At 44.3% G+C, this 19,161-nt stretch overlaps 1 protein-coding gene across 2 annotated transcripts in view; it reads left to right on the forward strand.

Moving 5' to 3' along the window:
* The window catches only part of B4GALT7 (beta-1,4-galactosyltransferase 7), a 253,740-nt gene that overhangs the window by 219,035 nt on the left and 15,544 nt on the right, over positions 1-19,161 (forward strand). The window contains exons 4-5 of one of the 2 annotated variants that reach the window (XM_069651543.1): positions 10,053-10,136; positions 10,589-10,693. In XM_069651543.1, coding sequence (XP_069507644.1) covers positions 10,053-10,136; positions 10,589-10,693 — 189 coding nt within the window. Of the gene's footprint in view, positions 1-10,052; positions 10,137-10,588; positions 10,713-19,161 lie in introns of both variants that reach the window. The other variant, XM_069651544.1, reaches the window with a different exon arrangement.

Raw genomic sequence — 19,161 nt, forward strand, 5'->3', positions numbered from 1 at the left:
GCTGATCCCCCTCCCCACCTCCCTCGTCCGGCAGGGCTGTGCACTGACAAGCGGCCGCATAGATCTCTCGTGTGCGGCAACCCTGAAGTGGAGGGGGCTTCCTGGCGGCTTGAAATCAGAGGTCCTGGAGCGGGAGGACCCGTGGCAGACGCCGGTCCGCCGTAGTATTGGTGTGCGGCCGTGCGTCCGGGAGGTGGAGGAGTGCGGGAGGCGTGCGCTTGGAGACTGTTCTCTGGATCCCGGCTCCTGAGGAGGTAGGGACCGGAGACGGCGCGGTGTGCGGCTTCGGGAAGGCTTGCATCCCGCAGAGTCTTGGCTGCGGATCTCTCTGGAGGTCCTGTGTGACTTTGAAGACTGCTCCGGCATTTCTTATGGTGTTTGCTCCCCTCCCCCATAGCTCTGGTGATGGCTGATTGTGGGGCCTCTTACGGCGTTCTTGTCTGGAGAAACTGTGTGGCCCCTGAAAGTTAGAACGGACCCTTTTTGTTCCTCCTCATGTCAGTTCTCCTGATGTTTACTACTTCTAGTGTTTAGGTTGTACCTTGGGACCCTGTCTTCTAGAGGAGCGCTCCCTCCATCCTTGCCTGTTTTCCTGTGGCTCCCCTTGCTGGAGTGCCCCTAGCCAGAAGACCCTGAACAGATCTGTCTGGTTGGATGCTCGCTCTTCCGGGCTCCTGTTTGTATCATTCTAGCCTTGAAGGGTACATTGGTGCCTGCGTGGGACATCATCTTGCAACCTGGTATTGAGAGGAGAAGGTTTGTGTTCGCCTTTTTATCCCCCAACCAGCCTCTCTGAGGTGGATCACCTGGGATCTCATATAGCCTGTGGCAAACTGGTGGGGTCTGTTTCTCAAGCTGCGCCTCAAGGTGAGACCTCTCTGGGTCTTGGCCCTCAGTTTTCGCTGCTGAACCTGATTTTGGATGCACGGAGTGCAGGCACTGCAAAGGTTTTGGCAGTCGCCTCAGCATTCGGGGGAAGACCTCACCATGCACGACTCTAGCTAGCCCGAGGCGGCAGAAACCCAAGATATGAGCCGTAGTGTGGCAGCCTTACTTGAGGAGATCTGAGGTTATCGGGCGGACATAGGGAAGAGGCTAGGTTCCCTTGATAAGAAGGTGGATGATGTGGAGGACCGCGTCCAAGCCCTTGAGGCTAGCCAGTCCTCCGCTGATCTCTTCGAGACTCAATTTGACCTGCGCCTGGCAGAGTTAGAGAGGAGGGAGGAAAAGATTGCGCTCAAACTAGACGATTTGGAAAATCGGGAGCGACGCTCTAATTTGAGTTTCCTTGGTATTCTGGAGCAAGAGTGGGAGACACAGGCAAACATTGTGAGAAAGGTCAAGGAAATTATAAGTCTTTTTTGTTCGGGGGAGAGAGAATACCAATGTCCCCACCATTGACAGAGCCCACAGGGCGGGAGGCCGCGTGGGTGGTCCTCGATCCGTCCTGGTGAAGTTTCATTATTTTGTGGAGAAGACCAAGATCCTGGAGTTGGCTTGTAAAAGGGGTCTGATTGACTGGAATGGTGCCAAGACGTCCATTTACCAGGACCTTTCAGCGTTCACACTTGCGCGCCGGAGACTCTGTGGGCCACTGACGAAATGGCTGCAGGCTATACAGGTGGGGGCATCCGTTCTCGCTCTCTTTTGAATTCAATGGAGATAAGTATGCTCTTACGTCGGAGACTAACATCAGGAGAGCGATGAGTGAGCTTCTGAGCGAATTTTTTTTTTGTGTATTTTTTTTTTTTATTCCCCCCCCCCCCCCCCCCCCCCCCAGGAACACATCAAGGTGGGCGAAGGTCGTCATAAAGATTCCTCAGAGTTTTGGGGCGGAGGCGTGTCCGGATCACAGGAAGTACAGGAAGATAACGCCCCCACTTGAATGGGGAGCAGAGTTCTCATTGTCTTGTTTGTGAATACGCTCCTGGAATGAGCATCTGGCTGTTAAGGCAGGCTGGAAGTTTGTACTAAATTTTCTGACTAAATGCTTGATTGCTAAAAAAGTTTTCTCTTTCTTCTCTTGTTCATCTATCGGGGGGGCTCAGAATATGGTGTGGTTTGGAGAAGTTTCTCGCCCTGGTGGAGGCGATCCATGGTGGTCTGAAGGCTCGGCAGTGGTGTTGCAGTCCTCTCAGGCGCTCATAAATTGGGATGGGGAGGGGGGGCGGTTAGAGTTGGGTGGGGAGGGAGGAGGTGGGGTTTGGAGGTACCGTGATTGTTGGGTTCAACATGCTCTTTTCTAGTTTATTTGTGTGTACCACGGACTTGGGACAAGGCTTGTATGAAGGCCTTCAGCAGGAGGCGAATGAGTCATCCGGCTGTTCTGATGGGTGATTTTGTCCATCCTTTGTCGGTGGGGTCCCTAAACGGGTGAGGCTTGAGTTCTCCGACAAAGAGGTCATTGGTGCTCAGAGAATTTGTCAGACTAAAACTTTATTTTTTCTTTGTGCAAGAGTCCCACTGGATTAAGGGGAGGGAGCCCACTTTCCGATCCAGAGCTATCCAGCAAATGTTTCGGTCATCAAATGTGGCAAAGAGGCGGGGGGTTGTGCTCTTGATCTCCCCGGATGCGCATTTTTCTCCCAGTGCCCATAGAGCGGATCCGGAGGGGCACTATGTTATGGTTAAGGGGGAGGTGAATGGTCGTCTGTTCACCTTTGTGGGAGTATATGCACCAAATGACGGTCAAGATGTGTTTTGGCAGGGGATGGGAAGGAAAATCAGGGATTTTGCAGAGGGAGCGATAATAGTTGGGGGAGATTTTAATATGGTTTTGAGCCCAGATGGAGACAGGAAATCTCCCAAGCCGTGCCCCGATCTTAGATCTCAAATGAAATTGGCAGATTCTTTCCGTATGGTAAATGAGGAATTGGGCCTGGTTGATGCCCATCCCGCTGGTGGCAGTCGGGATCCTCTCTATACTTCTTTTTCCCCAGTGCATCAGTCTTTTTCCAGGATCGACTATGTGCTGATGGACTCCTCGATCCGTGAATATATTTCTGATTTTAATGTAGAGACCATCCCATGGTCTGACCACGACCTGGTTACTATTAACCTGGGGATTCCCCCGGTGGCCCAGAGCAAGTCATAGTGGATATGTAACGATTCCCTTTTAATGGATAGGTAACTACGGCAGTCTCTTCTAGACTCTCACTGAATTTTTTTGTGTAAATGACGATGGGGAGGTGGAAATTAGAGGTGTGTGGGATGCGTTCAAGGCCACGATCAGAGGTGTTTTAATGGAAATGGGTGCTAGGAAGGACAGGTCTAGGGAAGAGCGCAAGTTGAGGGACCATATTCTTGCTATCCAACCGGGGGGTAAATTAAGATCGCAGATGGATCCAGGTAAGCGCGAAAAACTCCAGAATCTTAGGGCGAAATTGTCCGCTCTCCTTGTTGGTCAGACGGAGAAAAAACGTGCATTTATGAAGCAGCGTTTAAATGGAGAAGGGGGAAAAGGCGGACAAGATTCTGACCTGGAGGCTCAGGGAACTTCGTAACAGTAGGCGAGTTAATTTTATTTCTGGCCAGATGAGTGAAAAACTGCTTGGGAAGAATCAAATTGCGGAACAATTTAAACTGTATTACGAAAAACTGTATGCCTCTGAGTACACCAGGGATGGATCCGAAGTAGATTGTTTTTTTCATTTGCTTCCTCTCCTCTGTCTTGCGCGAGAGAGCTCGGCTTCCTTGGAGCTTCCCATCTCCCCCCAGGAGGTGATTGATGCTATTGCTTCTCTGAAGAATGGTACCACTCCAGGAGATGACGGATTCACTGTCCACTTCTTCAAAACGTTTCACTCCACCTTGGCTCCGTTCTTGGCTAGGATGTATAATTCGGCTTTGGATACTGGTTGTCTTCCCCCTTCCATGTTGTCGGCTCTTATTGTGGTCATTCCGAAGGAAGCAAAGGACCCTTCGCTATGTCAGTCCTATAGGCCCATCTCATTGCTAAATATTGATGTGAAAATATTGGCCAAACTCCTAGCGATCAGGCTGTCTAAATGTATCCCCTATTTGGTTCACGGAGACCAGGTGGGTTTTGTCCCCAGACGTCGGGGGTCTGACAATATCAGGAAAACAGTAGACCTGATGTATGAGGTGTCCAAGCGGGAGTCTGAGGCTTACCTCCTCTCGCTGGACTCTGAAAAAGCTTTTGACCGTGTGGAGTGGTTATATATGGGAAAGGTGCTCCGTAAGATGGGTATTGGTGATAAGTTTTGTGGATGGGTTTCGGCCCTATATACCGGTCCCTGCGCACAGGTTCTAGTTAATGGGTTTACCTCTCTGGGCTTCTCACTTTCTAGAGGAACTCGTCAGGGGTGCCCTCTTTCTCTCCTTTGTATGCTCTGGATATGGAGCCCTTTGCCATCGCGGTTAGAAACAATGAGGTGATTTCTGAGGTGCGTTGTGGGGACTATGAATTTAAATTGTCTCTCTTCGCAGACGATATTTTGGTGCATTTGTCTGGGATTAACGACTCCCTTCCTCGGTTGTTAGAGCTGACCCGCGATTTTGGAGCGTTCTCCGGGCTTAAAATCAACGTTTCCAAATCCTGTATTACGCCCATGGGTAAACTGGACAATAATATTAGTGGTAAAGCAGAGGTGTTCGGGATGCGGATAGAGAGTGTTAGTACTAGGTATCTGGGCAACAATATTCCTAGGGATCGGAGTAGGATTTTCGAGTTGAATTTTCCTCCCCTGCTAGCCAAGATTGGTGACTATCTAGTTAGATGGTCTCCTCTCACGCTTTCATGGTTTGGGCGCATGGTCTCTGTGAAAATGAATGTGCTTCCCAGGCTTCTTTATCTCTTCTACTTTCTTCCTTGTATCATTCCGTACTCTTTCTTTGCGTCTCTTCGATTGCATCTTCTTCGTTTTGTGTGGGGTGGCAAGAGAGCCAGAGTTAAATTCGATACCTTGTCCCTTCCAAAGGCGTTCGGAGGGTTCGGCCTTCCGGACTTCAAGCTGTATTACAAAGCGGCTCAGTTGCGGGCGATGCTAGAGCATCTGAGGGATGATCTCAGGACGTATTGGACGTATGTTGAAGATGTACAGGTCCACCCTCATAAGGTCAGGGACTTGCTCTGGGGCCCTTCCTCGTTCTTTACCTACAGCTGCTAAGTCTCATCCGATCCTATCGGTTCTTTGGGCACTGTGGAGACCAAGCAGGGACAACAAGCTACTCTCATCATGCCCCCCCCCTCTGTCTTCCTTGTGGGGTCCTCTGCTTGATTTGGGGACCAGAGGTTTTTGAGGGACGCAGTCGTGGTCAGACCAGGGCATAGAGAGGGCTGCACAACTGTTTAACCAGGGAGGTTTTATTGAATTTGCCCAATTATCAGAAGTGCTACCGGAGAAGCCTCTTTCCATCTTTGATTATTTGCGGCTTAAGGTCATCCTTACTCCAGCAGATTGGGTGGCTCCCCTCTCTCGTCCTTTGACTCCTTTTGAAAAAGTATTTGTGGAAGCCAAGTCTAGGAAGGAGTCTCTCTCTAAAATCTATAACGTGCTGATTACGGCTGATGTATAGGGTAGACAAGCGTTTAAGGGTGTATGGGAGGAGAGAATGGGCATAGCCCTTGATGATTGTGCATGGGACTCTTTCAGGTCAATTTTTTTGGGGGAAGCTCTATACCGCAGCCATGGAGCACAACTTTAACATTCTCCACTCTTGGCACCGGCTGCCCGTCTCCTTGTCTAAAATGTTCCCCAGTGAATCTCCTATGTGTCCTAGGGCTTGTGCTAGCAGAGGAACCTAGTTCCACATGTGGTGGGAGTGTCTGGTTATTCAGGTCTACTGGGCGGAGTTGCTAAGTTGGATCAAGGACATCCTGGGAACATGTCCTTCCCTTCATCCCATGGAGATTCGTTTGGGTACCCCAAGGCCTGAATGCGAGGAATTGCCCTTTTCCAGGGTGGTGGGAACGATGTTGAGGGCTGGGAGAATGGCCCTAGCCCAGAAGTGGAAAAGTTCTCCGGCCCCAACCAAAACGGAAAGGTTTAATAAACTTTTGGCAATTTTTACATACGAGAAACTCGCAGATATTGTCAATGATAACATGTCCTCTTTTTTGCAGGATTGGACTATTGTGCTTTTGAGCGCGGACTGTGAAGCCTTGAAGCTCTAAGATCATGGGCTCTGAATGGGGCTCGAGGATGGGAGGGTGGAGTGGGTATTTGTCTTCAAATTGGAATGTTTCATCTGAAGTTTTGTTTCTCTGGGACCTTGCCGTTAAGGCTGTTCAACAACTCACCCCTAACTGGTTTTATGCCTTTGCTCCAACCCTTGTGTACCGTTTTGCTTCTTTTTTGTTGAATCTTGTGTAGCTCATTGTTTGGGGGGGAGGGAGTATTGGGAGGGTTGGATGGGGGGAGTGGGGGAAGCGTTATCAAATGTCTTCTCGGTTGGGAACTCTTTGATTCCCGTTAGATGTATACGAGTGTTATTGTTGATGTTGAAAAGTTTAATGAACACAAAGTGGAAAAAAGTGAACTAGCTGTAGATTTCTGAGGCCTGTGATGCTAACTGGCTACAAGCCGAGAGGGGATGCATTCAAGAAATACATTCTTTAAAACCAGTGACTTGTGGCATGTGACGCTGAATCTGAAATAAGATTTAATGGAGTGTATTTGCTGGTTTTCATATTTGAAGAAGAAAAATCCAAAAAGGTGTTCAAGGCAAAGCCCTGCACAGTTTTTAAAACGCATGTTTTAATCCCTCTCTATTAAATACAATGGCGGGGATGTCTGAAGAGCAACAAATCAAACCGATATAGAAAGGCCACAAACAGTTTCCGTAACCACTAAGTGGAAAAACTGGCAACTGGAATATTGGAGCAGGTTTTGAGACTTGCGTATTGGAGATTCCAAAGTTTGAAATCCTGTACCTGCATTCTTCAGCATCTTTCGGTCAGTTTTGTGCCCGGCCTGCTGAGAGCAGGGGTCCCAGAGTGTCAGTGCATTAGCCTATCAAACCACTCGGCTGATCCTTACTCTCAAAGTCTGTATACATATCGTAATTTGGACACATTTGTCATTCACTTTAGCCATCTTTCGGCAGTGCCTTCAGCTGAGAGTATAGCCCCCTGTCCCTGCATACACCGAACGGGCACCTCCCAAATGCATCTGTTTCCACTGCTTAATGTTCACCCCTTTCTCCTCAACAGCCGGAGGGACTCTGGACCTGGCTGCATTTTTGCAAAAAACACACTTTCACATTCAGCCCCCCCCCCCACCCCTCTAATGTTTTATGATGGTTGTTTTGCGGAGCTATTAATGCTCATGCCAGCAATAGGCGATGCGGGAGACCTCTGTACCATCCACATACAGTTTAGATTTTGCCCTTTCATTTTTCTGCAGCTCAACATGAAGTCAGGCATTTTCTACTCCCTATCCTTCATAATTGCTTTGTTTCTTTTCAATGAGTGTATGCAGTGCATGAACATCGGCACATGGCTGGATTGTGGAGATCGGAAGAGCTTCTATGTTGGCCCACAGATCTTCATCCGGATGAAGTACCAATTCTGTCCTAGATTTTTTAAAACTTTTCCAGAACAGTGGTAGGAAGTTGCGGGGAAGCTAGTTGGAAATTACTTTTTTTTTTTTTTTTTTTAAACTTATTTTTTATTAGTTTTACATAAATATTACATGAAGAAGTTAACATTGAATCTTATAACATTCCCTTCGCCCCCTCCCCCCTCCCTCCCCACGGGATGGATGGAGTCATTTTGTCCAGGGATCCTGTTAAGCGTTAAATATGTCTGATATTTTTATGTTATGGGGGCACCATTGCTCCATAAAGTCTGACTGGAGGTATTGCAGGGTCCCTTCCCATTCTCTTACAAATTGGTCTCCTGTTCCTTGGAGTTTGTGAGTAATTTTTTCCATTGTTATATGGGCCCAAACTTTCTGTAGCCAGGTGTAGGTCAGTGGGGTGTTTTTATTTTTCCAGTTCTGTGCAATGGTGGTCCAAGCTGCAAATTGTAGTCCCATGAATGATCTCCATTGCGTTTTGCTGTATTGCCTTGCTGTGTCGTCTTTGATTCCACAGAGCCAGACCTTCTCTCCCATCAGCCCCACATCCGGGAATATTTTGCCCATCTCGTTTTTCACTTCTTCCCAAAAGGGTTTTATGCCTTTACAGTCATGCCATATGTGTCTCCAAGTCCCCACTTCGTCACATCCTCTCCAGCAGTGGCTGGACGTGTTAGGGTACATTGTGTGGAGCCTCTCTGGAGTGTAGTGCCACTGTGTCATTATTTTGACCCACATCTCCCTGGTTTGTGCCGAGCGGGTCATTCTGGGGATCTGTTTCCATAGATCCTCCCATTGTTTATCTGTTGGTTCCTCCCCCAGTGTTCTGCCCCATTTTATTCTGTATGACCATTTAATGCTTTCCCCTTGTGAGTTTATGTATTTGTATAACGTTGAAACCCACTTTCTCTCCCCCGTGTTGGATATGATGTATGTTTCGAACCCTGTAAGGTCCCTGGTTGCTGCCTCGGTGATTATTGGAGAGTTGAGCCAGTGTTTTAGCTGTTCATATCTGTATCTATCGCTTTTAGGGATTCTCGTGGTTGCCACGCACGACTCTAGGGGGATGATTTCCTTGTCCATGAACATCTCTCCTATTTTAGTAATGCCCGCTTTCTCCCATGTGTCATATGCCCCTTGTTCCATCCCCGGTGGAAATAGTGGCCATTAATGGCGAGCTTACGGGCAAGGAAATTACTTTTTTAAAGCCTGTTTCATTGGATATTGTAGTTCTAAAACAGTGCATTTACAGAGTTTGTTGTCCTGGTTATTGGTCTGTTTTGTGCATTTTATCACACATACTTAAGATTTGTACCCAGAGGAAGTGGCACACAGTTTGAAATGAGTGGCAAGTTCCGATTTATTTACACTAAAAAGGATATTGATAAAAGGAAGGAAATTACATTTGAAAATTAAGTTTCTCTATTTTATATACAAATGGCTTTTATCATTCTGTACTGATACACAAAGTTTAAAAAAAGCCAAAGATGGTGATTTAAAGAAACCGCATTTTGCATGTCGAGCACATTTCTCAGATACTGAATATATTGTTTTTAGTTGCGGAATGGGGGTGATGTCGGTGCCAGACCCTTTCCTTGGAGAAAGTGCAAGCAAGACGAGCATGCACATATAGGGTTGTGTGTTCCCTGTGCCCTCTTTCCTATTTCTACCCTGAAAACACCATGCACACACTGCTTTCCTCTACCTCTCTAGTTCCCTTAATCCATTGCTACAAGAAAGGACTGGGAGCGCAGTGTTCCACGACAGTGTCTTAGCATTTTTATATCACTCGAAGAAATGGCAACCAATCTAAACGCCTTGGTTCTGGAAAAATATTGCAACAAGGTGTTCCAAGTGATATCTGATCACTCGGAACTCTGAGGTGAAATACACCTCATACTTGAAAGCTACCGTCTATAATTGTTGTATGTCCGATTGACCATCCTCCAAACCCCCCCCCCCTCCCACTATCACCCCGCTATGCACCCCTTTCCCCCTATGCACATTTGCTGTTATCAAGCATTTCTGGGGTGCAGATAGGAGACACAAGGGGACTATATACAAAATAGAAGAAAAAAAACAAAGCGATCCAAAAAGGAGAAATACGTTATCAGAGAAAATGATATATCCTCCTGCTGTGATGTCAAAGCAGTTGATTGAGTTCCATTATCCTCTTCCATGGCATTGCCATAGGAGGATACAGCATTCAAAAAGGGAAACATAGTTGCAACGGTTGTATGGGAGCCATACACAACACTGTTTTTAATGGTGTGTAGACTTTGTGAGCAGTCCATATTGCCTGGTATGAATGTCATTCCCAACCTATGAACCTTGCCTTCCACTTGGTCCCATAACTCAGAGTGTACAATTATCCTGTGATAATGACTGCTCCACAAGTCTGTAATGCTGAAGCTCTCACTGCAAAACATGCATTTAGTGCAATGCAAAGAATTTTATTTTAGATTCTTTTCGTTCTGTTTTACTATGCATTTTCTCACCCCTCCATTTTAGTGTAACGGGATGTCGAACCGGTTTTGGGGCTGGGGTCGTGAAGATGATGAATTCTATCGCAGAATTAAAGCTGCTGGTCTGCAGGTAAAACTGCGGGAGATGTATTGATTTATGTATTGATTTTTAGCTCTTTGGTGCTATATACAAAATTGGGTGAATGTGGACACATTTGTCCACATTCCAGGTGGTGCATGCAGCTCTGGGAATGAGGGTCATGCAGCTGTGGTAGTGGGTTGTTTGGTGAAGAATTAGGGGTTCCTGAAACTGAGGAGGCTGGGTCTGACTATTGATGGTGTAGAGGAAACTAACTGAAGGACATGGCCATACAATGCATTTCATAGAAAGAAAGTAGCATTTTAGTGTGTACTCTGGATCTGTAAAAGGTTTGTGCGATAGGTGCACTGGGAGTGTACCTGTACTATGGTCTGGGTAAGAGAGGGTTGTAAAATGACTGGGGTAAGTGGGTTACTCTGTGCGGAGTGTGCTTTTGGTGACTGCGTTAGCTGGGTATGCCATCAAATGTTTCCCTTTTACAGCTTCTTCGGCCCTCTGGAATCACCACAGGATACAAGACCTTTCGTCACCTCCATGACCCAGCCTGGAGAAAGCGAGACCAGAAAAGGATTGCGGCTCAGAAGCAGGTATAACATCCAAATAAATGTGAGCACAACAGCATCCACAAAATCACCTTTAGATGGGAGAAATTGGTGTTTTCAAGAAGGTGCACAACTTGCCACGAAGAGACAGTGCTACCTTTAAGCTAGCTTACTAATTAGCAGCTATGTGTGACCTATTTAATTCCTCCCAAGGAATGTTTCTTCAATAGCCAATATTTTATTCGGTTTTAGAGTATTAAAAGAAAATCTATCCATCAGTGAGGCAGTCCTCACCTCCAAGGTAACTAATGGCATAAGCCTCACCTTCACTCACCCAGGCTCAACTGAAGTACATATCCTGGGAGCTCATGGTCCTTAAAAAGTATTCTATATTAGTAAGGTTGCCTCAGGCGACTGGTTTATCTTCTGAATGTTTGTTTTAATAAGTTAGCTATCTTCCTTCCATTGTTCTTTTCCAATCCCTCCATCTTGGCATAAATGTTCCTACTACGCTGCATAAACATCCCTATATGCCTCCTACATCAAAAAAATGTTGAAGTAATGGGGAGATTCAATAGTGGAGTAGAAAATGGGATCTGTTCTTTGTGAAGTAGGAGGTTCTTACTGATTGCATTGTTTCAAAACGGTAAGTGACACTGGGTTTCCTTCATTGAGCTATAGTGGCAGAAAATGAACAGTAGGGTTTAAATTGTTCAAGATGGTGTCATCATCCCAGTGCATATCCTAGTTTAATCTACTTATAATTACATTTGTTAACACCAATCCTAAATTCTACTGTCCTTTTAAATAAATCAAAAACTTTAATTGCATAAATTGTTTCATTTAACATCACCTAAAATGTCACATAATTTAGATTTCTACAAACCGTTTCACCCACTGCTCTCTATACATGTTTGTTAGCATCAACCAAATTCTATTGGGAAGTCAAAGCGCAGCCAACGTGTTTCATTTCTCCAAGCTTTTTGAAGGCAGTTTCCATTAATCTCTATTTTCCATTGGTAACTGGTCTTAGTTTAATGTGATTTAAAAAAAACTTTTTAAAAAAGCGGGAGAAAGAAAACAGATAACGGAAGGCATAAGCGAGTATTCATATTTATGCATTTATACAATTATAAAGATGAAAATGGATCAATAAATATATTTGTTAAATATTACATTGAATGTAATTAAATGGTTATTGGCCTAAGTGGCACTGTTGTGTCATGTCTCATTAGTCTTTTGAATTAAGAGTAGCTGTTAATTAAAATTTTTCTCAAATCTCTATTCTTAAATTTTAATATACACCATTGTATAAGAGGTTTACATATATAAAATTATTTCGTTTTGGGTATCATACATACAAGGATTGATGTGTAATATTGATTAGTAGTCAGTTGTCCTGATACTCTTAAATATCAGCACATGTTTTATCTAATGTATACTCAACCATTTTTTTTTTTAACAATGACTAGGTAGTGTCTGAAGAAATGTCATATATCTTTCCTCCACTGTATTTAAATTTCATAAAGCAAGATAACTATCTTAAGCATTTATTTGAAAGCCATACAGTATCTGTTTTCTATGTTGTATTCACACTACATCTGGAATCTAATCAGACCAGCTTAGGTGGTGTTCAGAGGTGTTTTCAAAGTCACTTTGTGTTGCAAGATTTAGAAAAGCCAGTCTAGGCACATCAAGTTTTTTCACAATCCCATTTTGTTCTATTCTACTCGCCCTCTCTTAAGTAGTGTAAGCCAAGCAGTAAGGCTGAACTAAGTAGAAAGCGGGCACTGTTGTGTAGTACAGTTATGACTTAGTGGAAAGAGTAAATTAAAAGGAGCCACACAAGTAAGTGTCGAAATAACACCAATTGTTTTCAGAACATTTTAAACATTCAAAGGCGAGTAACAATAGCATGGTACATATATACAGCTCACAGTTAGGTGATACACTACGGGCTGCACACTACCATTGGTATGACAAGCAATTATTGAGATTGTAAATGCAATTTGTGAAAGTAGGGAAAAAGATGTTAAACGCACATCAGAACATAGGCCTTATAAATTCATCACCATATCCCTAGTCTTCGAAGGTACAGCTGCAGGCTGCACCGTCGCTACAGGTGTCTTTAGGTGTCCAGCAAAGGTTCCTGGCAGTTACTGTACTTACCGTAAGGAGAGTCCCCTTAGCTAGGGTGGGTGAAACGTTGAAAACAGGTAGTGCAGAGCAACAGTAGGTGAAATAGAAACTTACCAGTGCTAAGTCAGTTTGCATAGATCAGAGAAACGGCTACCACCCATGAGGTCCAAAAGGATGATAAACAGAAGTACTGACCAAGATGCTACCACCTCGGACCAGCCCTGGGTAGAGTTAAGCAGCACTTTGCGTCCTAAGCAAACCCAATGGGGAAGAGCGGCCATACAACAGATGTGTGATCTAAGACCCTGAAAATCTGGAAAGTTAGAAACTGTTCCAGGTGACAGACAAATGCTGGGATAGACATATGTTTCCTTATCATGGTTGTAGTGCAGGGTCGTCTGGTCCTGGCTTCAAGGGTCTCACGGTTCCCCAGACGGTTGTGGGGCATCTTGTCGGATGCACAGCTTGCATTGACACCGGGTAGGATCGGGAGGCTCTAGGCATTTCAGTGGCAAGACTTCGAGCAGGCTTGTCTCTTGTGGAGGGCAACACAGTAGATTTCCAATGTCCAGGGTCCTGAGAGTGCCAGTTGTTGGGCTAGAAGGAAGCTCTGACGTGAATTCCACTTTGATTTCGACACGCTACCCCTGGAAAATAATAGCTTACCTTCAAATGCTAGGGTTACCAAACTGTTTTATAAACCAAAAGAGCTTTCTATTTTTCAGTTTGAGTTATCTGGGGGCTGTGCTCAAGGAAAGGAATTGACGGAGCATATTATAAAATGTATCTTTATCCAGCTATCAATCAAAAATAAAAATTGAAAGACTGGTGTGATTCTAGGGGTGTGTTATATCTCAATTTCCTATTCTTTACATTTTATACCATGCTTCTTCTTTCAGGATTTCCCTTTACGGCTGGGAGGGAGAAAGACCTGTCTCAGGATATTTACATGTCTATATTATTAACAACAATTCTATCCTTTTTAGCTCAGACACTGGTCTCTGTTTAAAATGAGTTGCAAGAATATGCAGTTATCATATACAAGGTTTTTATTAAAAATCTATTTCTAAGGTTCTGATTACCGTCTCGATCAACAAAAACAAGCATATCTTAGGTTGATTCACTGCCTTTCAATAAAAATACTATCCAATGATTTGCAGTTGTATCTCACTCTTTCTAAAAAATGTCTTTCTGCTTGTGTTTGGAATACTTAAGTGTGGTATTGCACTCAATGTGTTGCCATGCATTGTCTCCACACTTTGCAGATTTGCACCCATGTCTATAGATACCGGCTTGGGTGTTTCGGCTTCCTCTGCTCTGCTAAGAGACTTCAGATCTGGGCATCTCTCCTCTGCTCTGCATGCCTGGCTGGCTGTGGGGAAACATTCAATTGTTTTCTTGGGTTCCTCTGAAGCTACTCGCTAATCTGATGGTGTGGCCCCTTACATACATTAAATGTTAGCTCCAATGCCATTTACTGAGGCTTGCGTTTCTTCATTGGTCATTGACCTAGTTGCTATATTTTAGTTGACTTGGTCAATTGTGTTTATAAAAATTGCCCCTACATAATGGGGTCTTATATTACCTCATCAGACTCCGGACACTATTTCATGTTCCTGTCTCTTGTTTGGTTATCTTTATTTGATAAAACTTCCCTACATTAACTGGATCCCGACTGGCTCTTAACTTTTTAAACACTTGAAGTTCGTCCAGTGTCCAGTTTCCTGTTATCGTAACTGATCAAAGTTGTCTTCAATACTAACTGCAACCTTGTCCTTTCTCTCTTTCTAGCTCCTCTTCCTATTGTATTGTTTATTTATTCATAGAGCGCACCGGGCCGTTAGGCACCCGGGTGCTTGTGAAAATCTTAGTTACATAAATATCTTACATTTCTTATGTTACAGTTACAGGTTATCGTTGCATGAATAGCTTACATTTCTTATGTTACAGTTGCAGGCATATCTTACAAGTTACAGGATATTAGGATATATTTACAGTTATCAGTGGCATAAAGGGGATTAGAGGAAGGCAAAGGGAGAGGGGAGAGGTGTCTAGGAGACCGGTCGTTCAGAGGAGAGGTGTCAGCAGTCGTTGGTTTGTAGCCAGAGTTTAACATTGGTTTTGAACATGTGAAAGGAGGGAATGGCTCGAAGTGGATCCTGAATAGAGGTCCATATATTTGCAGCCAATACTGGGAAGCTTGAACCTCCAGTTCTTTTCAGATTGAAATTTGTGATTCTGATACTATTAGGTTGGGCCTTTCTAATGCGGCGTTCAGATGTGTACCTAGTAAATTTTTCAGTGAGGTATGCGGGTGCTTTGTTATTAAGACAGTTGTGTGTAATGTTCAGGGTTTTAAGTTTGATACAGTCCTTGATGGTCAGCCAGTTAGCAGTTCTTCTTTGGTCAGATATGTGTTGTCCTTTGGGAATACCTAGTGCTGTTCTGAGGGCGTTGTTTTGCAAGGTTTGGAGTTTATGGGTGTTGTGTTTGCTGGTACCTAGATAGTGTGTTACAATAGTCTAGTTTCGATAGGATAAGGGCTTGTGCAATGGTGATGCAACTATCCGTAGACAGAAATGTTTTGCATGCGTGAATTAGCTGGTTGCTGAAGCTGTGGCATTAACTTGCTTGTTGAGAGCTGAGTCTAAGTAGAATCTTAGCGTTTTGACTTCCTTGGCTACATTGATTTTGATACCATCAATAGTGATGGATTTGTATAGGTGGGAGAGTTTGTTTAGTTTACTAGTGGATCCAATGATTAAGAGCTCGGTTTTATCGTCGTTAAGACAGAATCTGTGTGTGGCCATCCGAGTTTGAATGATTTGGTAGATTTTGTTTGAGGATAGTGTCTTTGTTGTAATCTCCTTGAATTGGGATGAGGATCTGGGTATCATCAGCATAATTAGTATATGAGACACCCAGTTTTCTCCAAGATATCAAAGAGGGGCTTTGTAAAAATATTATACAAAGTAGGGGACCCCCGAGGAACACCACAGGTGATGAGAACTGGGTCAGCGGCTGAGATGGGCGAAAAGACTCTTATAGTTCTATTATCCAGGAATTAATTTATCCATGCCGTGGCCTTGGTGGAGAAGTTGGCAGCCGATTTAAGATGGTTACAAAGTACTTTGTGATCTACCAAGTTGAATGCGGCTGATAGATCTAGGAGTAAAAGAATGTGTCTCCTTTGTCTTTGCGCTCATCTAGTTGGTTTTTGAGATCAAGGAGGGCCGTCTCGGTCTGAATCCAGATTGTCTAGTGCCCAGTAGGTTATTAATCTCCAGGTAGGACTGAATCCAGATTGTCTAGTGCCCAATAGGTTATTTAATCTCCAGGTAGGATTGGATCTTTAGATAGGCAGCTTTATCTCAGATTTTAAGGAGGAACGCAACTGTCTTTATGGGTCTGTAGTTCGTTGGGACATTAGGGTCTAGGTTAGGTTTTTTTAGGAGGGGTAGTATCCAGGCATATTTGAGGTTTGTGGGCACAGAGCATGATTTGAAGGAGGAGTTGATAAAGGAGGTGACGAAAGGGGCTAGTTCTTGTGCAGCTTCTTTGATAATAGGGGCTGGACAGGTGTTGCCAAGACAGCGATAGGGTTTCAGAGATGTAATGATATTCTTAGCTTCTACAATGGAGATAGCTCTAAAGTTAAATTGGTTGTGTGGTTTAGTTTGGTTGATGGCGAGTTCCTGTAGGATGGCTTCTTGAGTGGAGAGCGCAATGTTGTGGAGGGAGGATCTTTTGGCAGAGTTTTTGTCTTTTAACATGGTGATTTTATTGTATAAGGCATTTTGAATGTTGGTGCACCATATTTTATCTTTGGTGCAGGAGTCTGTCGGTGTGATAGGGGATTCTAATTCTCTGAGGCTGGTGAAGATTTCCCTAGTGGTAGAATTTGCTTTTTTAATTCTGTCATTAAAGGTCTCTTTTTTTTTTTTTTTTTTCCTGCCTGAATTATTTGTTTCTTGTAACTATTGATAAGGGTAGTGAGGATATTTTTGTTATGGGGGGAGGTTTTTTTTTTCCAGCGGGCTTCAGCTTGTCTTTTATCTTTGCGCAAGAATTCAAGGCTTGGGATGAACCAAGTGTTAAGATGGGCAAGAGGTTTAGATTTACTTAGTTTCAGTGGCACAATGACATCTATAGCTGAGTTGATAGTATTATTGTACAGGTCAACCAGACCATTAGGGTTGGTGATAAGATTAGAATGATTAGTGATGGGCTGAATCAGAGGGAGGAGATACGTGACTGTTATGTTTTTTTTACAAAGTGTAAGGGCTGGAGGTGTCGGTAGTTTGGTTGTTTTAGATTGAGGTAAGTCTGAGAAGGTCAACAAGATCAGATGATGATCAGTCCATACGCATGGTTCAATAGCCGTTATGATGGAGGTGCAGATAATATCTGTCACCCAGTCCAGAGTACGGCCTTTGACATGTGTGGGGCCGTTGTTTCGGATGGTGAGGCCTGCTTCCAATATTGTGTTGGCTAGCATTGAGGCATTAGAGCCTTTAGGGTCATTGTATCCTAGGTTGAAGTCACTAAGTAGGATGATTTGTCCCCGGTTTAGCATTGGTGTTAAGAAGGGTGGTTATGTCTTCTTCAAAATAACCTACTAAACCTGGAGGTCTATAGATCAGGTGCACAGTAATAGTGCATGAAGTGAAGATTCCTAGTTTGAGAGAGAGTAGTTCTGCTGAGGGCATGGACATATGATCTACTTCTTTGATAGTGAGGTTGGCTCTGCAGATGAAAGCTTTGGAGGTTTCTCTGTCCTTTCTAAAGATGGTGAAGTTAGGAGGAATGGCAAGCATTGGGGCTGGACCAGCCGCTTTGTGCAACCATGTTTCAGTCCCTGCTAGGAAATCGAGCTGGTTGCAGATTATATCATCTGCTATTTCAGAGGCATGGGCTATCAAGGATCTAACGTTGATGAGGCCTCCCTTAAGGTTATGTGTTCCTTTCATGGTAACGCTAGTGTGGTCAATGTTGATCAGGGTTTCAGATGATTTAGTACAGGGTTTCTGAGTATGGATAGTTTTACTTTTAAAGGGGTTGTGCCGTACTCGTGTGGGTTCCGTCATGGAGTGACCTTGAGAAAGGTGGGCTGGTGGTGGCTTAGGCAATCTAGATCCTAGTATAAAAGGGTAGTGGGGCATACCTGACGCTGATATATCTGGGAGATGGGCTCTGATGACTGTTGGGTCGGAGGCTGGGTATACGTCTTGCTAGACGGTTCCCATGCTGTCTGGAGTCTATAGTGGAAAGCTGCCATTGTAGATAGGGCAGTAAGTGTGGTAAGGATAGCTAGGGAGCAAGTGGGCAGATTGTGCATGGGTGATGTAATAACAAAGTTGGTATGGGAGATTACCTGTAAACGGCCGGTGTAGGGTATAGGAGTAGATGGTAACACACAACATAGGGCCCGGTTATTGCTGGGTAGCAGCAAGCAGCATAAGGGCCTATGTTCTATCTTGCTGGGCCTAATTGGTCCATGAGATTAGAGAAGGGACTTTTCACAACCTTGGTTTTTCCTGACACTGTGTCAGCAAGATTGCAAAATAGTCTTTGGATTTTTCAATTGCTTAATGCAAAAAAAAATATTTATTTGCCCAATAGACTTCCCTCCATAAATCAAACCTTTACATATGTATTGAATAATACTTTCAGTAAGCATGTGCTTTCTAAGCGCTTACATAAGAGGTGTGTGTGTGTGAGCATAGAATGCATAGCTTTTGAGGCCTTGTATTAGCGCTACAATAACATATGTATCTGTAGTGGCTGAGGCCTTGAAAAGCTCAATGACACGCGTACTTGTGAATGTACAGCTTACTTGAGGCCTGGTGTTGGCATTTCAGTGATGACATATGTACTGGTAGTAAATCATTGCTAGGAAAGATTTAATTTATGTGCAGTTTTCCCTCCATTTATCGGCTCCCCAAACTTTTTGCTTTTGTTTGGCTTTCCTATCCTGACTTTTTTCAGTAGAGCCCAGCCTTCAGCTTAACTCCCCTGGGCTTTTTCTCACTTGTTATAGGGAAACTGAAACGTCCTTCAGACTGCCAGTACTGGGAAACTGTTTCCCTTAGTCTTCGACTATGTTGCCATTTCTTGGTAACTTTTTAACAGTGCACAATGTACCTTCCAGTACCGTGCGCTGGGGTCCCTTTTTGTTTTATGGCCCTAGACACCCTCAATAGATTTTTAGGTGATTGCACAAGTGTGCCTGGGACGAACTGGTGGCAGCAGTTTGTTTTCATAATGTTTTACTTCCTTTGGCTCAAGACTGTGGCCAGGTACGACAATGTCCGAGCCACAAAGTCTTTTGTTCTGTCCCATGGCTATTTTGTCCCTTGCCTTCACCCAGGTCG

The sequence above is a fragment of the Ambystoma mexicanum genome, chromosome 3p, assembly GCF_040938575.1.
Source record: "Ambystoma mexicanum isolate Mex_15411 chromosome 3p, UKY_AmexF1_1, whole genome shotgun sequence".
NCBI classification, from domain to species: domain Eukaryota; kingdom Metazoa; phylum Chordata; class Amphibia; order Caudata; family Ambystomatidae; genus Ambystoma; species Ambystoma mexicanum.